General features: G+C 45.6%; 2 protein-coding genes across 5 annotated transcripts in view; one reads left to right on the forward strand and one right to left on the reverse strand.

Moving 5' to 3' along the window:
• Positions 1-23306, reverse strand: part of nf1b (neurofibromin 1b) — an 84773-nt gene that overhangs the window by 33303 nt on the left and 28164 nt on the right. For 2 of the 3 annotated variants that reach the window (XM_072658888.1, XM_072658886.1), the window contains 13 exons: positions 22996-23079; positions 22397-22513; positions 21726-21907; positions 20367-20578; positions 19890-20051; positions 19684-19787; positions 18781-18916; positions 17636-17698; positions 16748-16906; positions 15852-15949; positions 14038-14184; positions 12245-12391; positions 11895-12005 (listed from right to left, as the gene is read on the reverse strand). In XM_072658888.1, coding sequence (XP_072514989.1) covers positions 11895-12005; positions 12245-12391; positions 14038-14184; positions 15852-15949; positions 16748-16906; positions 17636-17698; positions 18781-18916; positions 19684-19787; positions 19890-20051; positions 20367-20578; positions 21726-21907; positions 22397-22513; positions 22996-23079 — 1722 coding nt within the window. The remainder of the gene's footprint in view (positions 1-11894; positions 12006-12244; positions 12392-14037; positions 14185-15851; positions 15950-16747; positions 16907-17635; positions 17699-18780; positions 18917-19683; positions 19788-19889; positions 20052-20366; positions 20579-21725; positions 21908-22396; positions 22514-22995; positions 23080-23306) is intronic. The other variant, XM_072658887.1, reaches the window with a different exon arrangement.
• LOC140536841 (oligodendrocyte-myelin glycoprotein) lies at positions 4571-8100 on the forward strand. 2 transcript variants are annotated; one of them, XM_072658891.1, is made up of 2 exons: positions 4571-4764; positions 6458-8100. In XM_072658891.1, the coding sequence occupies exon 2, from the start codon at positions 6471-6473 to the stop codon at positions 7695-7697; it is 1227 nt and encodes a 408-aa protein (XP_072514992.1). In that variant the 5' UTR covers positions 4571-4764; positions 6458-6470; the 3' UTR covers positions 7698-8100. The 2 variants fall into 2 exon arrangements, with proteins under 2 accessions (XP_072514992.1, XP_072514993.1); XM_072658892.1 differs by lacking the exon at positions 4571-4764 and adding an exon at positions 6152-6352.

The raw sequence follows: 23306 nt of genomic DNA on the forward strand, positions 1-23306 counted from the left end.
AGCTGTGGACGAGGAGGCAATTCCAGGCCAAAGGACCAAGGAGTCAGGCAGCTTGTCTGGGAGGGAAACCCCGGAGACTTCTTCAGCATCAGGCCCAACAAGAACATACCAACCAAGATGGACCAAGACCGATTCAAGCGCAGGAAATCTGATGCCTGCGTCAACATCATCTGCAACAGGAAGGAAGCAAATATCATCTGGACTTGTAACGGTGGATAGAGAGGCCTTTTCAGATGAACTGAGCAAAGCTGAGGCCTGCGTCTTGCCCGTTCTCTTCATTTTGACACTGATGACCACGGTGGTTATCGGACTGCTGAGGATACGGCGGTACAGGCGGCTGAAAAACAAATGCTGGATTGAAGGTTCCCCGTTTCTTGAGGGCGTATATCAGCCTATATTACACTGAGAGTTGATGAAAGCTCAGCAGACCTGTATTAAAATATGCAAAAATTTACTAGCATGCAACCTGTTAGCTTCAGACTCCCTGCTTTACACTTAAGCATGTATTTTGCCAATCAGATTTGTGGTTATTTAAAAAAAATACACATTTTTACTTCTGTATTATTATATCATATCATATATGTTTGTGCTATTCTGAAGGGAAGGGAATGCTGACAATGTGGTTTAGCAGCAATAAACCAAACGAGACCGATTTAAATATCTCAACACAACTAATAGACAGCTACCAGAGCTAGTTTATCAAACTAGCTAATGTACAAATGCAATCCTCATGGCTGGAGCGCAAGCAAAACCAGGTGCCTCATCTCGAATGATGAGGTCAACAATAAGCTCCACGCCCCCCCTCCAGCTGAACTCCACAGGAAACGGCAGCTGTGGACGGCTACCTGTTTTGGCAATCATCTGTGATCAGATCACCAGAGACTGATATTAACAGCAGGTGTGAACGGGGCCTGTGAGCCAGACTGCTCTGTACGGTTACTGATGTATGTCTTCAATAAAGCTTAATGTGGAACATCTGAATATTCATTGATTTTGGATTATCTAGAACGACGGTTTGAGCCAGAAATGAAATCTGCATTAAATGAGGGTCCAGTGATGCTCAGTTTTACAGCACCTTTAATGTACACAAACTAGAAAAGCGCATTTGCTAGGTGGTTGCCATGTAGTTTGCATCATGGTTACTATGCTGTTGCTATGGTATTCCAGGGGGCTGCTATGGTGTTGCTTAGTGGATGTCAGGTAATTGCTATGTTATCCCAAGCGGTTGCTAAGCAGCCGTAATGATATTCCAGTATGTTGTCACGATGTAGCTAAATGGTTGCTAGGTGGTTACTACGGTGGTTGCTGTGTAGTTTGCGTTGTGGTTACTATGGTGTTGCCAAGATGGTTGCTATGGTATTGCTTAATGAATGCCAGGTGATTGCTATGGTATCCTAGGTGGTTGTTATGGTGTTGCCATGATAGCCCAGGTAGTTGCTAGGTATCTGTAATGATATTGCACTTGTCTGCCATGGTGTTGCTAAATGGTTGCTAGGTGGAGGCTATGTTCCCCAAGGTGGTTGATGTGGTGATGCTAAGTAAATTCTATGTGGTTGCAATGGTTTTCCAGTTGGTTGCTAGGTGGTGGCAATGGCATTCCAGGTTGTTGCTTTGGTGCTGCTTAGAGGTTGCTAGACTTCAGGGGTGGTGCTAGAAGACTTCTGGGTGGTATCTAGGCCGTTACAAGGGTCTCCTAGGTGGTTACTAGCAAGTTATGTGCCAGGTGGTTGTTTTGGTATCTCAGGAGGTTCCTCTGCAGCTGCAGGCAGTTACAGTTATATCCTAGATGCTTGCTCGCATGTTGACAAGTGGTGGCTTGAGTGTTGAAAGGGGGCTCAGCGTACCTACACCCATCTCTTTTGATCGGTGGGTGCTCTTTATGAAACCTACAGTGGTTGATCTACGGTGTCGCACAGCGAAGCTTTAGTAGCACCTCTATTTTTAAGAGCGTGGTAACATTCAGCTTCCACTTTGTTCAATGCAAAGTAGCTGAACGCAGCGTTAAGGGAAGCGAAACTGACTGCTGCATGTCGCTCACCCTTCGAATTACAGTCACATACCTCACGGTTCTCAGACTCTCAGGATGAACCTGCGTGTGGTTTGGTTTGGTTTCTGACCAGAGGAGGACGGGTCAGGTCCCCCTTGTGAGTGTTGGTTCCTCCCAAGGTTTCTTCCTCCAGCTCTGAGGGAGTTTTTCCTTGCCACTGTCGCCGTTGGGGCTCACTATTTTCTTCTTTCTTCTTTGTCTCTGTTTTTTATTAATCACTATTTATGTGAAGCTGCTTTGTGACGACAACAGTTGTAAAAAGCTATACAAATAAATCTGACTTGACTTGTTTGGTTACGCAGGTTCCAGTTTCCCTGTTAAAGAACTGACCCACGCACCCACTTAATGAACTGCCCTCCTTAAAAACAGGCTGCCGAAGCTTCTTCCTAGGGCTTCCTGAGGGCTACTTCTCATTCATATGTGGTCCTGAATGGCTCCAAAACTAGAACAGGACACAGGAGCAACCAGGAACAGCGCATCCAGAGTCCTGCTGGCTTTGTGAGGAGACCTGACCTTGGGTTCCAGAGCGTTTCCAAACGTCTCCCACACATCTAGTTTAAGCGTCAGAGGCTTTCCTACAGCACTTTCGCTGCCATTTGTACGGACACGTACACAGAGGCCGAGCAGGAAGCAGTACGCATTAGTAGGCAGAGGACAAGCCACTGCTGGGCTCCCTCGCAGAGCTTGAAAAGAATGCCTCTTTTCCAACAGAGCAGCAGGCAGGAGACGAAGCGCCAAAGAAAAGCCATTCAGAGCTTCCGCCCCGGCTCTCTGTTCTGTTCCATCGACACATCCCCTTTTACACAAGCCTACCTGCCTGACGGGAGAAATGTGAGAAGATTACAAACGTAGGAAGTCTAGCAGTAAATACGCAGAGGAAGACGGTCTGACTAGAGGAAACGTCCAGCAAGAAATCTAATAATCACCACTAACTGGGTCTGGGGTCAGCGATTAGTCATGGTTATTAGATTTCTTGCTGAAGGATACCACTGTAACTACCTAGTACCCACTAAGCAATGCCATAGCAACCACCTGGGTTACCATAACAACAACCTTGTAATGTCCAAGCAACCACAGGGAAACAGACTAGGAACACATCAGACACCAGACATTTCTTGGCTGATGGACTGGGGTCAGCGATCAGTTGTGGGTATTAGATTTCTTGCTAAGGGAGACCATAGCAACCACCTGGCATACCATGGCAACCACCTTGTAATGCTCAAGCAAGGCAACAGGGCAAACACGGCAACAGACTATGAACACGTCAGATACCAGACATTTCCGTTCGTCAGACTCAGTCAATCAGCCAAGAAATGTCTGGTATCTGACATGTTCCTAGTATGTTGCCCTGTGGTTGCCTGGGCATTACAAGGTGGCTGCCATGGTATGCCAGGTGGTTGCTATGGTCTCCTTCAGCAAGAAATCTAATTCCCACGACGGGTCGCTAACCCCAGACCCAGTCAATCAGCCAAGAGATCTCTGGTATCGGACACATGCTTCTTTAGATTAGAATGGGAGATGCTAGGCTAACGTTGCTAACAAACACGGGGCTGTTACCAATCAGATACTCCGAATATGGAGAACTAAGAAACCATGCATAGAAACCTTCACAGTTTAGGAAAACCGTGCAGTGCTAATGGTTACTATTGTTTTGCTAGGTGGTTGCTCTGGTGTGGCTAATGGTTGTTAGGTGGTGGCTATGATATTCCATGTTCTTGCTATGGTGCTGCTTAGAGTTTGCTAGAATATTTCTGAGTGGTTGCTAGACAGTTACAATGGTATCCTTGGTGGTTTCTAGCATGTTACTAGGTGGTTGTTATGGTATCTCAGGAGGCTCCTCTGCTGTTGCTTAGTGGTTGCAAGGCAATTACTATAGTATCCAAGATGCTGGCTAGCATGTTGCCAAGTGGTTTCTTCGGTGTTGCAAAGTGGCTGTTATTCCAGTTGGTTGCTATGGTTTTGCTAAACAGCTGCTAGTTAACTGCTGTGATATCCCACATTATTACTATGGTGCTGCTTAGAGGTTGCTGCAATGGCACTGCTTAGTGGGTGCTAGGCAGCTTACTATAGTATTGTAGGTGGTTGCTGGCATGTTGCTAGAGTGCTTGCTTGGGTGTTACAAGGTGGCTGTTATGGTATCCCAGGTGGTTGCTATGGCACTATTAAGTGTTTGCTAGGCAATTACTGTAGTGTTGTAGGTGGTTGCTTGGGTGTTACTAGGGTATTTGTAAAAAGAAGGAAAAGAAATAAGGAAAGTAGTGGAGGTGTGTGTGTGGTGTGTGTGTGTGTGTGGTGTGGGGGGGGTTAAGCATTAAATCCAAAGTAGAAACACTTTAGTCAGCACTTTTCCTGCCACTCCAACACCAGTACTCAAGCGAGGGGCTCTTCTACCCCATCTCCTTTCCCTTGCTGCACCCCTCCCTCTGCTTTTCCACTCTCACACACATGCATGCATACACACACACCCCCCGCCCCCTCCACTGATCCAAGAGTCCGGAGGCTGCCGGTGCTGCATTGGAGCAGCTCAGAGCTTTGCATGCTCCCTCACTGCACCAGCGTGCCAGGGAACCGGAGGAACGGCGAGGAAGTCGGACAAAAGCGGGGTGGAATTAGACCTGCACTTTCAGGAGCTGTAGAAAGGGGAGGAGAGAAGGTGATCAGACATACAGAGGAGAGGAGAAGAGAAATGACAGGCGGAGAGTGGTGAAGAGGAGAAGGTAAGTGATTAATGATGTAGTGGAGCATACGTGAGCACACACACACACACACACACACACACACACAAACACCATGAAATCAGAGTAGGTCCTCACTGAATGCTGTTACACCTGCAGTCATAGGACGGACTGTTAAAAGAGATGTGGGGATACAGAGCAGTGCCTGAGACGCATGCAGGATACGTTCACACACACACACACACACACACACACACACACACACACACACACACACACACACTTCAGTTAAGGAATGGTTTTCCGATGTACAGATCGGTTTAATGGACACGGTTGACTTTGCTGGCCGGCAACTCGATGGAACAGATCAGGCAAAGCCATCATTCCTCTCGCGCCGCTCTCCTAATGATTCATTTAGACAGCTTACTACAGCTGTTCTGCAGAGAGCGGCTCACCAATCAATAACCTGCACAGCGGGCCAATTAACAGCAGAGAACACGAGGAGTGGGGAACTCGTTCAAAGTACCTTTCCCACAAATGAATCCATCGCGCCACAGCAGGCACAGCAGCGCAGGTTCAGCAGACGGCCTGGGAATACACCTGCAGTGCTCTGCAGCTTTCAGTGTGAATGTGTGGGAGTATGCGTTTATGTAAAGGGCAAGCCGAGCAGCTCGACCAATTAAAGGAAAGGTTTGGGGACGAATTAAACTCGCAGGTTTTTCTTCTTACCTCAAATGCAGTCAACGGGCAAAGACACGTTGGTGTCCTACTTTGGCTTCTTCGCTTCTGCACTGAAGATATGAGGCTAACATTGCTAAGAAACACTACCAAGTCAAATCTTTTCTCTGAAAATATGCACAATAAGCCTGACACAGACCTGGGCACAGTTTGAGAAGGTGGAGAGAAGTGGGTGGGGGCATGTACTGACTTGGGTGACTCTCGACTTAGAGTGTAGCTGGAGCGCTAAACTACAGAAGCTAAATACCAACACCAAGCAAGTTCTGCACTGGGAAGGAGCAAACACACCTAGACCACCCAACTAGACTGGGGCTTTCGGCGGCTCAAGCAATCAAAACCACAAGTGTGCAGGTGCCATCTACATTAGTGGGCTTCACTAGAGACAGTATGCTACTACTTATTAGTCATAAAAAGGTTCTACAGATTAGCATTCATATGGTTTACCCTCCCATGTAGGGCAATTTCTGTGCAGTGTGACCAGCGAGCGAGGCAGACAGACTTAGGGAAACGGGCCAGAAAGCCAGAAATCACACTCATCCAAGGGCGAGGGGGCCTACAAGGAGGATCAGCTGTAGCCAATTACCCAGAAGCAGGACGTTCTCCTGTAAAATTGGAGCAGAGAGAGAGGTGTGACAGCGAGGTCCCTCTGCCACCTCTTCACTTCCGCCAAGCTACACTGCAATTCGTGGGATCGAATGAGAGGTGTAGTTCACTGGCCACGTGGCGGAACCGACGGCAAGGGGATACTCCCAGGGTGGTACTCTGAGACCAGTGGTTGCCTGGATGTGGTTCACTGACCCAACCCACTCTGGCCCTGCTCACCGGCTTCACCGGTCTACATTTTGGGACTAGCACACATCTAGTCATTCTTCCTGGAGTAGAACAACCTACCGTAGGTCAAAAAAGCTTCTTTGGTTTACCTACAAGGCCACTGTACAGTTTTGAAGTTCTAAAGCATTCACTGTTCTACCTTGTTTTCCCTCTCTCTGTAACGCAGGTGTACCCTGAAGATGTACGAATGTGCTCCACTGCCCCGCTTGCTGCTGCTGCTACTGTTGCTGCTGGGCATCAGTGCAGCCTGTCCCTCTGTGTGTTCCTGCAGCGAAAGCCAGAGGGAGGTGGACTGCTCCTGGAGGGGCCTGAGACACCTACCCGATGGCCTACGGCCAAACATCCTCTCCCTCAACCTATCCCATAACCGCCTGTCTGACCTAGATCACCAACTCAGCCCCTACACCCATCTCCGCACGCTGGACGTGTCCCACAACCGCCTGTCCCGCCTGCCTGCCTCCTTGCCGCGCTCACTGTGGGAGATCCGTGCCTCTGGCAACCGCATCCGCCTCCTGGAGAAGAACGACACGACCTACCACTGGAACCTGCGAGAGCTAGACCTGTCGGCCAACAAGCTGGAGCGGGTGGTGTTCATCAACAACACCTTGCCTGGTCTGAGGGCACTGAATCTCAGCCACAACCGGTTCTGGACCGTGCCCACCAATATGCCCCAAAACCTGGAGCTGGTGGATCTCTCGCACAACACTCTTGTGCAGATCCTGTCCGGGTCGCTGGACCGCCTGTTCAACCTGGCCCGCTTCTACCTGCATGCAAACCGCTTCTCCATGGTCAACGAGAGCGTCTTCGAGAAGCTCCATGGTTTGAGGCTCATCACGCTTGGAGATAACCCATGGGCCTGCGAAGATAAGGCCAACATCAGCTACTTGCTGGCTTGGGCCAGGCACACCTCGGCTCGTGTGCTGGGCTGCCCGTGCAACACTTGGCCAATCTGCGGGGAGGCCCACCTGGCCAGGACGGGTAGTTGGCACTTCGCGTCCTACACTGTGTCCCCGTTTGGGACGGCCCAAGTGCAGGGTGCGTCCATACACTACTGGGCTGAAAAGGCTCGTACCGTCCCACATCCCAGCATGGAGGCTCCAAGAGCCTCCACCGGGCCAGATGAGTATAAGGCCTTCAAGAACGGCTTCCTCTTGACCTCCTCTCCAGACAGCCTCTCTACTCTCGACAAGCACGCGCCTACGGACGCGCCGCTCGCTACGGATGCTTTTTTCACCACTACTAGGGTTCTCACTTCGAGCACACGTAGGACAACCACTCTTCGCACCAGGAGCGTCAAGAGGGCCAACCAAGGGCTCAGCCGAAATGCAAGTGCAGAGCGTGGCTTCTGGGATACTTTTGCAGTTTCTCTGCTTCTAATGATGATTATTCATCAAGTCATATCATGAGGCACAGGCTTTAGCTTCAGCTTCCATCCTGGATTTTTTTTTTTTTTTTGCAGAAGGTCCATCTGAAACTGCCCTGAATAACTGCTCCCGATTTCCATGTTCCTTCACTGGCACACACAGAGACACTGCTTTCCAGGCATAGATGAAGCATAGACTTGCACTTGCACTAAATTCCACGCTCCAAGCAAATTCTCCTTGACATTTTAGGACGCCACTTAATCTGTCTGCAGAACACCTTCACAGCTGCTTCATATGAAACACAAGACAATGGATTAAAAAGTCACTAATCAACACAGGACGTGTCTTCAATTGACACAATCTGTCTGGTAATGACCACTACCTTGTAGTGAGAGTGCTTTTGGTTGTGTGGATAATGCAGATTAAAGACATTTTGTATATTTGTCATGATGGAAATCTGTGTTCTTACTGATTATGCCTTACATACACCATATACATACGCCATATACATACACCATATACATACGCCACAGGCTGATCAATTCCATTTACATTTAAGCTTTTATCTGGAGTGACTTACAAAAGTGCTTAGCTATTTACTCCAGAATAACCTCAGCTAGTCTGAATAGACTAAAATTCCAAGATACCTCTAAGCTTAGATACACAACTCAATACAGAGAACCCAAGCCCAAGTCCTCTCAGAAGAGGAGGGGCTTCAGTCTGGGTTTGAAGACAGCGAGCGTTGGACTCTGCTGTTCGGACACCCAGGGGAAGTTCGTTCCACCACTTTGGTGCAGGACAGAAAAAAGCCTGGACGCTTGTCTTCCGTGGATCTTAAAGGATGGCGGGTCGAGCCGAGCCGTACTTGAAGCGGATAGGGGCTCTTGGTTCAGATGGGCTTTTGACAGTCGCCATCAAGTACGGAGGATCTGGTCCAGTCTTGGCTTTGTAGGCCAGCATGAAGAGCTGCATGAACCCCCCTGCAACCAGCAGGGGGAGTAAGAGCTCTAGATTTTAGGCTGCTGATGGGGGGGGGGCGTAATGATGCACATGTGTACAGGTTCTCTTCAGTAAGGATGAGGCATCATTCTTAAGCAACATATCGTATCATATCAATATCGATATCATATCGTAAGTACGACGTTTCGGGACCTTTCAGGATCTCTCCAAACCGTTTAGGTGGGCAAAAGGAGATTCCACACTGCTCATCAAGTGATGGAGTGGGTTGAGGACTGAGGAAGTTCATAGCTTGGGATATTTTAACACTAAATTAGTGTCAGAGTTTATAACCTGCATTAAAAAAAACCAGCCAACTCCGGCAGGTGCTCTGAAAACTGGCGCTCCATTTGTATTACATTAAATAAATGATCCAAAATAAACAAATCAGAAAATGCATTTTGGTTGCTGGGCAGATGTTCCCTAGCTCAACCAATCATTCCAGCCAGTGTGACCCCCCAGTATTTCCATAATATCCTCTGAAACGTGGAAAAATACAAAAAAAAAATGGTGTACAGGATACTGCGCTCCTTTGCTACACTGGCCTCCTTGGTGACTAAAGTAAAGGCAGTTGAATCCTGACTAATGGAACACCATACAGATCCAACATCATCCAGAAAAGTGTAAATAATGTTAATTCATAATTAATAATTCACTTTCTAATCTATAACTGAAGTAACAGGATTGTAGTTTGAAGCGGCTTGGCAGAAATATGCTTAAAATTAAATTAAACAACCGGCAGTTTTCCACACCAGTTGTTACCAGTCATAAGACAACTCCTCTACATGAACTGGGCTCCAGGTCTTCGTGCTGGCCTCTTCTAGCATAGGTCAGGCAGTCACCCTAGCTAACCACAGCTGGGAGAAACCCGGCTGATCTTCGCATGCAAAAGACAAACAAAAGACTGTAATCAAATCCAACTCTGCTTTGTTTCACTGAAATCAGCCCGTCAGTACAAGCACAAGTGCTGTAATTTCCAAAGGAAAACAGCAAACGCCACATGCTTGGGGCGGTCAGTCGGTCAGTCTTGTTATAAAAGGCAACTTGAGTCTGGATTTCACACAGAACAATCGGAGCCCACATCATCTTGACTTCCGGTGTGACAGCATAAGCACAGGTGAGCAACCACATCATACAACACCTGTCAGCTCCTGAACACAAGGAATTACACAGATAAGAGAGGATGACTTTACAAACGCTGCTCAGGGAACCTAATTAAAATAAATTATACTAGATTTTGCACATACTTAAATGAAACACTTCTTAAAGAGACAGAAAAGAACAATTAATTGATCTGTATGTGTTTAATTTGACATTGTTTTAATAGTGAAAATCTGTGTATTTGCACAAATAAACATGCCTATCCCGATACAGGGCTTACAACTCAATATACTGAGATATATACTGCGATACTGAGCGAGATGAATATATATATATATATATATATTGCAAGCATAAAATCTGAGCAAAATTATTACACCGTCATAAATCGCACCTATATGATGAGGTTTCTGCTGAGCCACCCATCGAGACCGTTCCAGTAAACGCAAAACCCACTAGCTGTGCTTATCGTTTTTCCGCTTTGCACACAGGCCTGAAGGAATAAGATGATGACCCTCAGCACGGGCAGATACGTGATGCTCGTGACCGTGATGTGCAGTGGTTTGACGTCTCAAACACAAACTGAAAAGCCTAATAACACTCCACATGCCGGAAATACCACTACAGACAACGGCAGCAATATGACCTCCACTTTCACCGGCGACGCCAAACCGACCACCGCCAGCTCTGGCAAACCTGGCGAACCCATGCCTTCGAAATCTAACCCCAGTGAGTCCAAAGTGACCACATCACCCGGCTCCAGTACAACCAAGCCAAGCAGCTCTGGATCGAGCACTAGCACCACCAAGCCGAGCGCGCCGATCGACGACTCCGGGTTAAGCCCAGACTCTTTGCACCCTACGACCACCATATCCAGCGAAAGCAATCCCTCTTCGAGCGCCTCTACCTTCTCTTATTCCAGCACACACCTCATGCTTCTTTCTCTGGCGCTCTTTCCACAGCTGATCCTGTAGGAACCTGCAGGAGCCTTTTTTCCATTTCAGCTCCAGATACAGCAGAAACACATAAATCAAGGTTCTGAACGCAATCCTTCTGTTAGTCTTTGTGTCAAATGTTTTATAATGTGACTTTCTGCTTGTTGGAAGGGTAATGGATTATGTTAACTATATATAGTCATACATAGTCATATTTACAGTTATATTTCTTACTAATTTCCAAAGCAGAATGTAAACATAAAATAAAGAGCACTGTAAATGTCAAACTCGTGACCGCTGCATGTTAAAGACCATGTTTTTTTTCCCCCATTGGGAAGGCACTGGCACTGGGGTCGGGAAGGTTATTCAAAGTATCCCACTTTCAAAATGCTATCAGCTAAAGGTTCTTGGAGATTTGGATCACTCTGGTTTGTGGCCTATTAGTGGATCACTGGTGGATCAGTTTCAAGTCAACAGTACAGCCAAAAGACACTGACATGTCCTCATCAAATAACATTCAATGAACCTTAATTCAGGTATTAAGCAGGCTATCCATTAAGACATAATAAAACTTGGGGCAGAGGGGAGTGTGTCCTCTATAGTAAACAGAATTTCCATTCATCTGCTTAATTTAACATATTGGGAAAATAAAAATATATAATCCTAATATACAGCACTTGATGATTTTTCACTTACTGTTTTCTTAGAGATTTATATATAAAAAAAATTAAATGCACAATTACCATTCATTTTCCTTATTAGCAAAAATTAGCACAATTTATTATTTAACTTATTAGCACATTATTAGCAAATAAATGTAGCATGAAGACACTTGAATATTTAATACATTGTTTTCAAATATGTTAAATTCAGTACTGAATAAAAAAATTGTGGAAAACATTATTTAAGTTTGCTTCCTATTTCTTATTTTTTATTTATAATTATATAAATATATAATTTATCATATATTTTTTTTTAGATAGCGGGGACAAAAAGAAAACAAACGTGTATCTAAACTGTGTTTAAATGTATTTTAAACGCATTAACATAAATTAATAAATAAATAAATAAATAATTGAATAATATAATATAATATAATATAATATACACCGGACTTGAGCTGAATTTAAATGAACTTCAAGCACAACCTGCGCAGCACTCCATTTAGCCTGGTCTATAGCAGTTAGCGTACAGCTGGAGCTCTCACCTGCGAGTGACGTAGTAGAAGACCGGGTTCCCGTTCTTGGAGGTGCCTGCCTGGTAGAAAATGTTCAGGGTTTTCAGTGCTTTGAACTCCTCTTTCTCATGAACCTGGTGCCTGCAGATAAAGACTGGTGTTAATTCACAGCCTACCTGAAACACACTGAACATTCTTCCATTTCATTTCTTTTAATATTTAGTTCAGTTTTGCTGCACATGGTAACATTTCAGAATTATTACCAGGCCGGCTAAAGCAATCTGCGCAAAATCCCACTGTTCAGAAGAACCCATTTTTCAAAAGCCAGAAGTGGGCATTGCTTTTCATCCAGCATCCAATTCTGAGGTTTATTTTTTTACCTGGTCATGAACTCCTCAAACTTGGAACTGGTGAGATTCAGGCTGGACCAGTGTGTATCAGCCACTGGTTTGTGCTCAGGGGGTCCGAGGTAGGCCAGGAGAGTTGCCATCTTGTCGAAAGGCCGTCGGCCCACAGCTTTATGGTCCCTAAAGCAGGTAGTGGAGTTGACAGTTCACTTTTACAGAATTATAAAAAGAGTTTATTTCATTTCGTTTATTATGGGATGTCAGATGTAACATTTGGAAGTTCTTGAAGAAAATTCAAACCTGAGTAGTTTGGCAGATATGCATGAATATATGTATCCAGCAGACATAAGCAGCAGTAAACAAGCAGATTAGGGTCTTACTAAAAAGCAATCATGAAATGCTTGCATGCCTCTTAGGGTCAGCGCATGTAACATAACTCACGACAAGGTCAAGTACTGCCTCCATAAAGGCACGTAGTGCTTGGTCCCCGACGATTGCCATTTAAGGTCACTGAGGTTATTTAACTCGAGAGGTAATTAGACAAATGAACCCTTCTTCCATCATTGATAAAAAGTCATCAGAATATGAGAGAATGAAACATCATCACTGCCAAAGAAATGTGTGTGTGTGTGTGTGGGGGGGGGGGTTCACGTGTCAGGAACGTAATCTTGGTTCTGAAAGGCCCATAAGATGTTAAACCCTGCATGGTTTGGAAGGCAAATAACAGGGAATTACATATTCATCAGTAAAGAGCTTTAAGATACTCAATAAAACTGTCTAAAGGAACAGTATGGCAAATAAATAAATAAATAAATAAATATGTTTATTATTCATCACTGACCCCATATGGCATCAATCAGCCAATATGTATGATATGTGCTTCTTTAGTGTTTGGACCGGAGATGTTAGGACTTATGATGGTGACCAGAATCATCTCTGTAATTACACCCTCTTAACTCATACAGTACTAACCCAGATGACAATGACTTCTTTTTTTTTTTTTTTACCTTTTGCCGACTAATTATTGTGGTTTAGGAGCTTTAGGTGACTTGCCTTAGTCTATAAAACTGAGGTAAGCTGGTGAATGGTGGGGTGGTCAATTTCAGTAACTGGGAAAATGTTAGCCAAGCATTTTCTATTGTAAGTAAGAATATCAAACAGATCATCTCGGCTGATCAACTGCATTAGGTTCATATTATTTTTACAGAAATATTCCTTTAAGCCCTTAACACTCCTTAACACAAGGCTAATTACACTAAGGTGTAGTACTCAGTAACTACAGGGACTGCTGTACTGCAAAACTGGTGCGGGGTTCTCTGGTAATCTCTGGAAGTGTGCAATAACACTTTGGCGATTTTTAGGGTTAATTTGCACAAATGTGATCAAACTACTAAACATGTTATGAAGTCTAATAAGACTAATTATGTAGCTTATCTGCTAATTTCCAACACCAAGGCAATATTTTTACTTTGGTGACTAATTGGGACTAAACCACTGACGTTCCTGAGAGAGATAAAACTCATGATTTGTTGGAAACCACAGACCGAAGAGAGAGACAGCCTGCTTGGATAGTTTAAAGGCGATTTGTTTATCAGGCCACAAATCAGGAGGCAGTCAAATGGGTACATCTGAATAACAAACACAATTTCTGTTCTGAGCAGCCAAGTATCGCAAATCGCCCTAAATTTTACCTCAGCAGTTTTAGCTAATAGCCCATGAGCTGCGACATTTGCTTTCAGCACATTTACATGTACACCAACAGCCTCAAAAACCTCACCACCAGATTTACGGAACATGCCGACGGCCTCTGAACCCGCATCGCCCACCTGTTGCTGGAGAGGTACTGCCCGATCTTCTCCTGGTTGTTCCACAGCAGCCGGTGCAGGGCCAGCACATTGCCGTCACTGATGAAGGAGAGGCTGTGGTTGACGGAGTCACTGGCCGGGCAGTCGGAAGCTATGTCCAAGAAAAACCTGATGGAAGTAGACAATGATCGGAGACAATGATGACAGGACTTTACAGATTGCACGCAATACAGTGTATCGGTCCTCCTCATTGGCCTCAGTGATGTGGCAGATCTCCAAACCTCCAGCCCACTCCAGAAATATGTGAAAGTACTGGGTAGACTTGCCTTCATGGGATCAGTAATTCATTTTTAAGCCCCTCAGATGATCAGCATTGAAAATCACAATATTTATAAGACATTTCTCACGATACACGATATTTCATATCATGCGATCATCGACTAAATACATCAGTACTGACAGATTCTACTAAACTACTATTAAACTACTACTCAGATAGTCTCCCATTCTGAGTACAGGCATTTAACTGAGTCTAATTACTCAGTTTGTAATGAAACCTGCAGTTGATCCGTGCTTATTAAGCACTAACAATGTCCTCCATATGCCCAGAAAAGCATACTGTCTCATGATAACAAAATTCATCACAATACGATAAAATATCATCATCAGCTCGAGTTCCTGGGACTCATTTTGCATTTAATTCCATCAGACCTTACCTTAACCCTTTAAAGAGGAAAAGCACTGTGGTCATTGAAACCACTGTAAAAATTATTTATAATAACTGTAAAAATTATTTACAGTTATCATTAGGGATGCCCTGATCAGGTTATTTTTCCCAACAATCCGATCCAAGTCTCAGGACGCTGAGTATTAGTCGATATTGATCCGATCTGATGTCTATATATATCTCTAATTAATTCAGCCCCACAGTTCAGATCAGGCGAGCTGCTGATTAATGGGTTCAGTAAAATCCTTTATTTTCATTATCAGTTTCTATAATCAGACTTTCTGGACTGACTGATTTTGTTTAGTTAAAATGACTTTTATAGTGTTTAATATCTCATAATCCAGTCTGACTGACCTCCCTGACCAATCAGCTCCCAGCTCCTTTTAAACACTGCAGTCTAATCACTTCCTGTGTGTGTAGTGGTACACACTATGGACTGATAGCTGCTGTTGTTTGTCGACTACTGGTGTGAAATAACTGGTTTATAGTGGGTGAATGTGCTGTTTGTGTTTGTGTGTGTGTGTGTGTGTGTGTGTGTGTGTGTGTGTGTGTGTGTGTGTTAGCATTACCACTGAATGGGCTCTTCAGTGCTGGTTTAAAGACAAGAGGAAGGCGAGTGAGCGGTTCTCCCGCAATAGTGATGGTGGGGCTGATTGGCAATGCCACGGTGGCTGCCTTTGCATGTATCGGAGGAGACCTGCATCAAGTGTGGCGGGAGCATTGCTAGTGCTAGGGTGAGTTACGTACAGGAGAGTCCCAAATCCCAAAAATAATAAAGCACGGCACATGCAAAGCTAACAGGAACAGTGACTGCACATCAAAAGTAACAGGTAAAGCTCAGGTTCAATCGTGCTTCATTCAGAGGTCCAATTTTTTCAGTACAGGTGCGTCACCTTACAACCATGTCTCCTCCCTAACCACAAGTGCGTTTACTCATGCAATCGTCACCCAAATACCACAAGCATGATTACCCTCAGAAAGAAAAGAAGCAGAGCTGTTTTGACTATCTGGTCTCAACCTGCTGCTCACGACTGCTTCAGCTGTTCAGAGCTCATCAGTTAAAAGTGTGTGATGACGGAGGGCCGGCCGGCCGGCAGTGATGACGTACCTTCTGGCTGCATCGAAATTGCTCTTCACAAAGTCGTTGAAAGGCCTCATGTGCTCCTCCTTTGTGAACAACACGTGGTTGGCTATGCTCTGCAGGATCTGAATGAATGACAAAGAGAGGCATAAGCGCCTGGGCCTGACATGGTTCTTAAGGTTCTTGTGTGGCCCCTGCAGAATCCAACAATTTCTGTTACACTGCCTTCGAGACTGATATTCACTATATAGCCAAAAGGTTTATGCACACCTCCTCAGCCAAGGCTCCCTCATAATCAATGATCAATACTAGGAAGTATTACTTTCCCTTCCCTTTGCTGCAGTGACAGGCTGTACTCTTTGGGCAAGGGCTTACTTGAGGGCTTTACTAGATTTTGGAGCACTGCTGTGAGGATCAGATTGCATTCAGCCTTATGAGAGCGCTGGTGAGGTCCGGTACTGATGTTGGACGATCGGTTCTGGCACTCCATAGCCCAGTGCAGGAGGGCTGTCCACCCCTCTAGCGAACACTTGCCCAAAGCATGACTGATCCACCCTCTTGACTTATATAATTGCTTAATACATACGATATGTCCAAATGTTTGTGGACACACCTTCTACTTAAAGTTGCACCCATGTGCTGACACATATGTGAAAATGCACACACAGATAAACACACATGAAGCTATTGGCACAATGCTGCCTAATGCCAGGCATGGGCTAGAGGGGTATCCCATCCAATATGTTTGGGTTGAGCCGGGGAGTTGGGGAGGTAGCGACACACTCTCATCACTGAATGCGATTGAATGTGAATGAATTTAATACCCTTGATGTCAGAAGAAGCAATGACTGAGCAGGTGTCCCAATATTTTTGTCAATTTAGTACATAGTATACATATGTAGTGTATAGAGCTACTCTCCTACCTTGGACATAAGTTTTAGCCCTCGCTCTATTCGAGGAGGGGGCTTCTTGTCCAGGATCCCGGCCTCATACGGAGAGACGATGGCGGGATTGATGAAGCGCAGGAACATGGCACTGCCGACAGCTCCTATGCTGTTCTGAGGAAAACGCTGACTCACCACCTGAGTCAGAGAGGAGGCAAAAACAAGAGTTTACACAGATAAGGCTTCAAACGTCAGTTTAAGTGTTAGATCGTATTTAATATGGCCAGCTGTGGACAAATGGTGCACGTGTGTCGATTAACCAATTAAATAAGCCAAAAAATAAATACACCAATTTTTTCTTCACATTTGCAGCCTATCTGTCCAGAACCAACCATAGAAAACCAGGTCATCCGTTTCGAGGTATCAAGGCTGTGCCACTACTGTGCTTTAAAATCGTGTTAGAGGAGAAATAAGGAAAGCAAGGTGTTTGAAGTCAACTGACTACAGAGGTGCACTCCTTTAGCGCTTAGTAGAAAGGTCCAGGTGCCATGTGGAAGTCATGAGGGCAAGTCAAGTCAAGTCAAGCCATTCTGGAAGGACATAAAAGCTCTGTTTATGGCAAAACTACATTACCCACAATGCCTTTAATCTAGACATAACCCCAGAAAACAGAGAGCCCACCCAAAGAGAGGTGATGCAAAGAGGGACCGGGAGAAGGGTGGCACATGTTTGTGTGTGCCGGGGGTCTTTGTGAAGTGAAAAGCTTCAGGACGAGGGTCAGAAAATTAGTAGTGTGATTCCAGGTGATGACGGTCAAGAGGTGGGCAGCGTAAAAGAGATTTGGATTAATTTAGCCAACCAAGAGAATGAAGTGCTTTTACTGTAGGAAGAGAAGCGGTGGCGATGGAGGAATTCCACTGAACTTACGGATTTTTTGCTTTCCTTTTTCTCTTTTACTGTGGCTTTATTCAGCAGAGAGTGGCAAGTAGCCTACAGGGCAGAGATGAGCACAAATAGGTCACAGCACTAGCCATCCCACACACTTATGCACAAACACAAGCACATGCACATGTCAGTTATGCATTTGAGGTCCACATATCTTCTTTGGAAAAGGGACACACATCGTTATAGTCTTAAAGCTCCTGGGAAAACATTTTGATAGAGTGAATTTTTGTAAATTTCTAAACCAGAGTATTTAGTTAAGCTTAAATAGAAAACACACAAATCCTCAAAATGCACTCCTCAGACCTTTGTGAGAACGGTGTGGGAGTGGTCTTAATATTCAAATAACCGAGCGTGACTGACAGCCCTCCATCACTGGCCAACCAAGTCTTTTTCCTCAGATCTTTAGGGTTTACTGAGGTTCAGATACCTGTAACTAAGTACCTGCCCATATATAGACCAGCTCAAGTTGTGACTGGAGAGCAGCTAACCAGCGGCAACGGACAGTGGATCTCCCCGGCTATGGTGCTGCGTCAAGATCTCATGTCCATCCCATCACACAGCCGCCACTTTCCGTGGTGGATGACGAGGCAGCCGTTCACCTAGCCGTGATTCGAGCTTTAGCTCACCAGGTTCAGCTTTAGCTTTCCAGGTTGCTCAAACTCTGAGAGGGCGAATTCACATTAGCCTTGTAATTGGTCAGGGGTGTGCTGTTGTAACCTGACCCACTGTTAAGGCTGTCCATCCCACATGTAGAGGAGAGCAATACTGGTTAAATACAGCAGACGTTTATCAGACTTTGGGAAGATACTAAAGACACACTTCCATATTCACACTCGGGTCCCTGAAAAGACAGATTAACTTCCTTAGAAATGTTATTAGACGTGTCAAGATTTAGGCTCCCTGGGGCTTTAAAACAAATGCATAGTTGACATTAATGCAGCACCAAAATCCCACACTTTACACAGTACAGAGGACACTAAAGCAGTGAAAGGCTTCTCGCCAATCTCAGTCCCATCAGCAAAGCACCGGATGGAGCCATAGCAACAAGGACCCAAGCCATGGAGTGAGTGCTCCAACTGCTGCCCGTGCCCGTGGCCCGGCCCCTGCCCTGCCTCTGCCCTGCGCACCTGGAACAGGCAGTGACACACACTCCTCAGCTGTGGTGGGAATTCGCTTGAGGAGTTGATGATGGCCAGGAAGAATCGGTTGGTCATCTGGAGCAGGTTTCGCTGGTTTTCCTCCAAGACCTCATTGGGCTCCAACCTAAAAAAAAAAAAAAAAAAAAAAAGTCACAGGCTCAATCTACAGTAATGCCCCAGACACTGGGAGGGTACGGACTAACATGCCTCACCTGACAAATGCACAACCAGCCATTATCTCTTTTTTTTTAACTGCCGCCAGGCAACCAATGCGCTCTGAGGAAAGTGCAAGGTACCCAGCCCTGACGCATCAGCTTGCAGACGCCCGTGCTGGCCAGCATCACACTGAAGTGATGAGGGGCCATAGTGAAAGCCATCTACCTATCAGGAGAGAGCAAGGCCAATTGTGCTCGCTCAGGCTCCGGCTGCTGATGGCAGGCAGCATGACCCAGGATTTGAACCAGCGCTAAAATATTTTCTACTGTCAACCAAGGGCATCTATAATGGCCAACAGCCAGAAAATCCCCTCTCCAACTCCAGTTTTCAGTTCCTAGCTTGAAAAACTGGATGGGAGGGTTGCTTTGGATGAGCTTTTAGGTTTGCTGCATTGCTCATTTTCATAATTCAATCACTGTGTTAGGCCTCATAGTCACTCTGTATCATAAAAGATGCTACCAAAGCGATGCCATAGAAGAACTGTTAGTGCTGTGGTTGAGTTGCTTACTGCTGTCGTTATTGCTGTGGTTGCGGTGATGTCAGAGTGTGCATTTCCTGGTAGGTTTGTTAACTACCACTGTTGACTGTTAAAAGTAGTGGACTACTCCTGTGTGTAGTGAGTGTAGTGGTGGTTCCACAGGGGTATAAGGTAGTCAGATGTACTGGAGATGCTACCTGGTGGGATCCACCTCGAAACTGAACATCTGCCACTCAGGAGCTGTGATGACGCCTCGGAGGAGGGGCTCCAGCAGCTTCTGCAGATAGGTAGCACCATACACCTAAGAGAGTGAGTAAGAGAGAGTGATAAATATCTGCTCCACATAAAAGCTGCACTCCTTCGGCCCGAGACCATTCGGCCAACTCGGATAAAACATATATACCTTAAAGCAAAAGGTCATGATTTTACTGGCCAGGCTGTTTCCTCGGAAGAGCGTTTGCATGGAATCGGCCAGCTCCACCTCCTTAGAGAACATGTTCCACAGCAGCTGGTAGAGGAGGTGGCGTGAGTCGAAGAGAGTGACCAGAACCCGCGCCAGCTCGTCCTGGAAGAAGAGATAAACGTGAGCATCTCCTCACTGCTACAGACGTGGAAAGACATTGTGGTGAAGACAGTACTGTAGATCTGGTCCAGACCAATGGACTCAAATAACAAGCATAAAGGCACCCTTATGTTTATAGCAGTGGCCCTGATCGCCACCCTCTTGAACAGGGTGGGGATTTTCCTGCTCTGACTGACCTAATCCTATTAATCAGCTCATTATAAAGCCGGTGTGTTAGAGCAGTGCAGTGGTTCAGAGGTTCTACAGTATTCTTGCATGATCAGTTAGGTGCATTGTGAATTACAGTACAGTACAGACCCATTGAGAACAAGGCACTACGTTGGCCAAAGCCATGGCAATGGGCAGCTCGCCCTGGTCTCCCATCATCGTGACGAGTTCAACCAGCCTCTCGAAGCGATCAGCCAGCACAGTCTCGGCCAGTGTGTCGAACTCCGTGCCCTGCTGCAGGATCTTGGTCAGCACCTCCATGAAGGTGGCCCGCGTCTGCAGGTCCTTATGGTAACCCAGGCCTGGGACAGGAGCACAGACAGACAAGTTCAAGGAGTTCAATACTGACAGACTGAAGGTATTTTGCAGTGTGGTGGATGGAGATGATTTCTTGGGGCTTGTATAAGAAGCATTTTTTTTTTCAGGCATAAAGTGCTGTGAAAAAGTATTTGCCCTCCCAGTTGAGGTCCTCTGTTTTGCAGGTTTGTCACACTAAATAGTTCAACTTGTTCAAAGTTCAAGGCAAGTCTGGAGCCTAGCCGAAATCACTGGGCGCAAGGAAGGAATGCCCCCTGGACAAGGCACCCTCACACCTACGATCATAGTCGCAATTTAGCATAGCCAATTAACCCTGTGTGTAGTTTTGGGGAGTGGGAGAAAATGCACACAGATAGAAGGAAACGACTTGACAAGTTTCATACAGCCAGAAACCGGAAATGAGGATCGAGCCCACAACCCCAGGACCACATATATACACCTATTCAGCCTACATGGGTCAGGCTGGTTTAGACCCGTCATTAACACTGATGTTATAAGTATTCCTTTTTGAAGGAATGAGTCACAAGATAGGACAGCCAGTCAGAACAGGCCAGGCCATCTGAGCAGATCAGATTTAAAGGGGATGATGAGAAGCTGAAAAACAGTCATGAAATAATTGTAGCTTAAACATTTCTGGTTTGTCATCAATAGAAAACTGAACAGCCCTCAAAGCCAAAAAACGAGGAGTATACAGACCTTTAAATCTCTATTTAACTCCCATATGACCTGATCTCGTGAACTATTTGGTCATAAAAATAATAAATAAATTTTTTTTATAAAAAGTCAGGCATGTCAGAGTACCTCAGACGTGTCTGAAAGGTCTCAGACTTTAGAGGGTTTAATACCCCATGTTATAAATTATCTGGTAACCATTCAGCTTGGCACATTTTGTGGCGTCCCACAAGGCTCTGTTTTAGGGTTTATGAAGCTGATGCTAATTATGGCAGGAATGTAGTTACAAAAGTAAAGAACTCAAGTATGGGCCTAAATCTGTTATGATTACATTTAGATATCACCCAGGTCTCAAATTTGGAGAGTCTCTGGCACATTCTGATGCCTCTTAAGCGGCTACGCGAACACCAACGGAACAGTAATGGAAAGACAGAAAATGTGATTAGATTTTGCCCTCACCGATGGAATGCATGAGGCCACTGTCCACGTTGGCATTGAGCAGATTGGACATGGCCAGCACGGTGCAGTGGCGCAGGGAGGCCAGACGCCTGGACATGCCTCGCTTCCGGCCAGCCACCTGCTGCCCGTCGTCCTCCACTTCACTGCAGTCGTTCAGCAGGTTCATGAACAGTGTGAAGTACCTGTGGGGGAGGAAGAGGAGGGAGGTTAAGCTGTCTGAAGGTTTGATGAAGCATGCAGGTGAAGGAACAATGCCAGGCAGGGGATCTGATGCTGCAACTGCTTTAGAATTTAAACAGCCTTTCAGAACATCAGCCAGCACTGAAGGAGGAAAAAAAGAAGAGCAGGAGGAGCAAAGGAGGTCGGGGTGTTGGATAATCACCACCCACCTCATTCCCAACTCCCCAGCTCATCCCATAAGTGTTGAATGCTGAGCTCAATGCTGGGGGGGGGTTTATACCCCTCTAGCTCCTCTGCACCAGCATCCTATTCTATTGGCAAACCTTCTCAACAGGGACTACACAAGCTGTGTGTGTTTGTGTCGCTTCAAAACAGCTAATGTATTCATTAGAAGGGGTGTCCACAAGTTTTTGGACACATAATGCTGATGTTAAAAGTGTGTGAGGTTGTAGGGAGGGAGGGAGGGACACTGCCGTGCAGGGTAGTCTTACTTGAGGAAGAGTTGAGACTTGGCCTCCATGAGCTCCACACCATCTCCTTCCTCTGGTTGAAGAGGCAGCCCAGCCAGGAGAGACACTACAGCTTCCATGCTAGCCTGGTCCAGATCCCTATCAGGCACAAGCCCACACTCAAATCATTTTAAAATGCTTAGGAGCATCAGTAATAGACTACACGCTGCGGATAGCTGCTCAATAATTAATTTCACAGTAAAGTCTGATGCAGCACTTTTCTCACATTAACAGGAATGGCTCAGTTTTACGACATAAGACTTTCCCCTTTACCGCAAACACAATCGATCAGCCAAGAAAAGAAACGTCGGTCAAGTTTACATTTTCGGTTATGTGCTGGCTAATATTACTAATGTTGCTCTAAAGTAACAGAAACCTAAATTCTTCCCAAGATCTATTACCTGTATCTTATAGGTCCCCTGCAAAACTAAAGAAGCAGACGTCAGACCTGTCCTGGCCGAACGAATACATGATTTTTCAGTCTGATGGGCCAATCATCCCCCATCAGACTGATCAATCAATCATCATTCATTCCATCTCGTGTCAAGATGACTGCACCTGTGATTGTGCTGTTGACGTACCTGGTCAGACACTTGACATCATCATCAGTTGCCTGGTTGGAGGTTCCCATCACCCAGTCTGTCAGATACTCCACCATTTTATTCCTAAAAGACACACAATGGTGGATTTATCTTGCCATAGCTAAAAAATCTGACTTTGGCACACGGAGAGGACACACCATGAACCTCACACCCTGTTGCAGAAGCAAAACCCACTTAACTAAAAACAAGAGCTGTAAAAGGAGCCAATTCCAAACCAGTAACAGTATTGACTCTTAGAGAGGACGGCGACACTATCTGCTAAATTGGGAATTATTTGAAAAAGTTCTGGT

This window comes from Salminus brasiliensis, chromosome 16, assembly GCF_030463535.1.
Source record: "Salminus brasiliensis chromosome 16, fSalBra1.hap2, whole genome shotgun sequence".
Classification (NCBI taxonomy): Eukaryota; Metazoa; Chordata; class Actinopteri; order Characiformes; family Bryconidae; genus Salminus; species Salminus brasiliensis.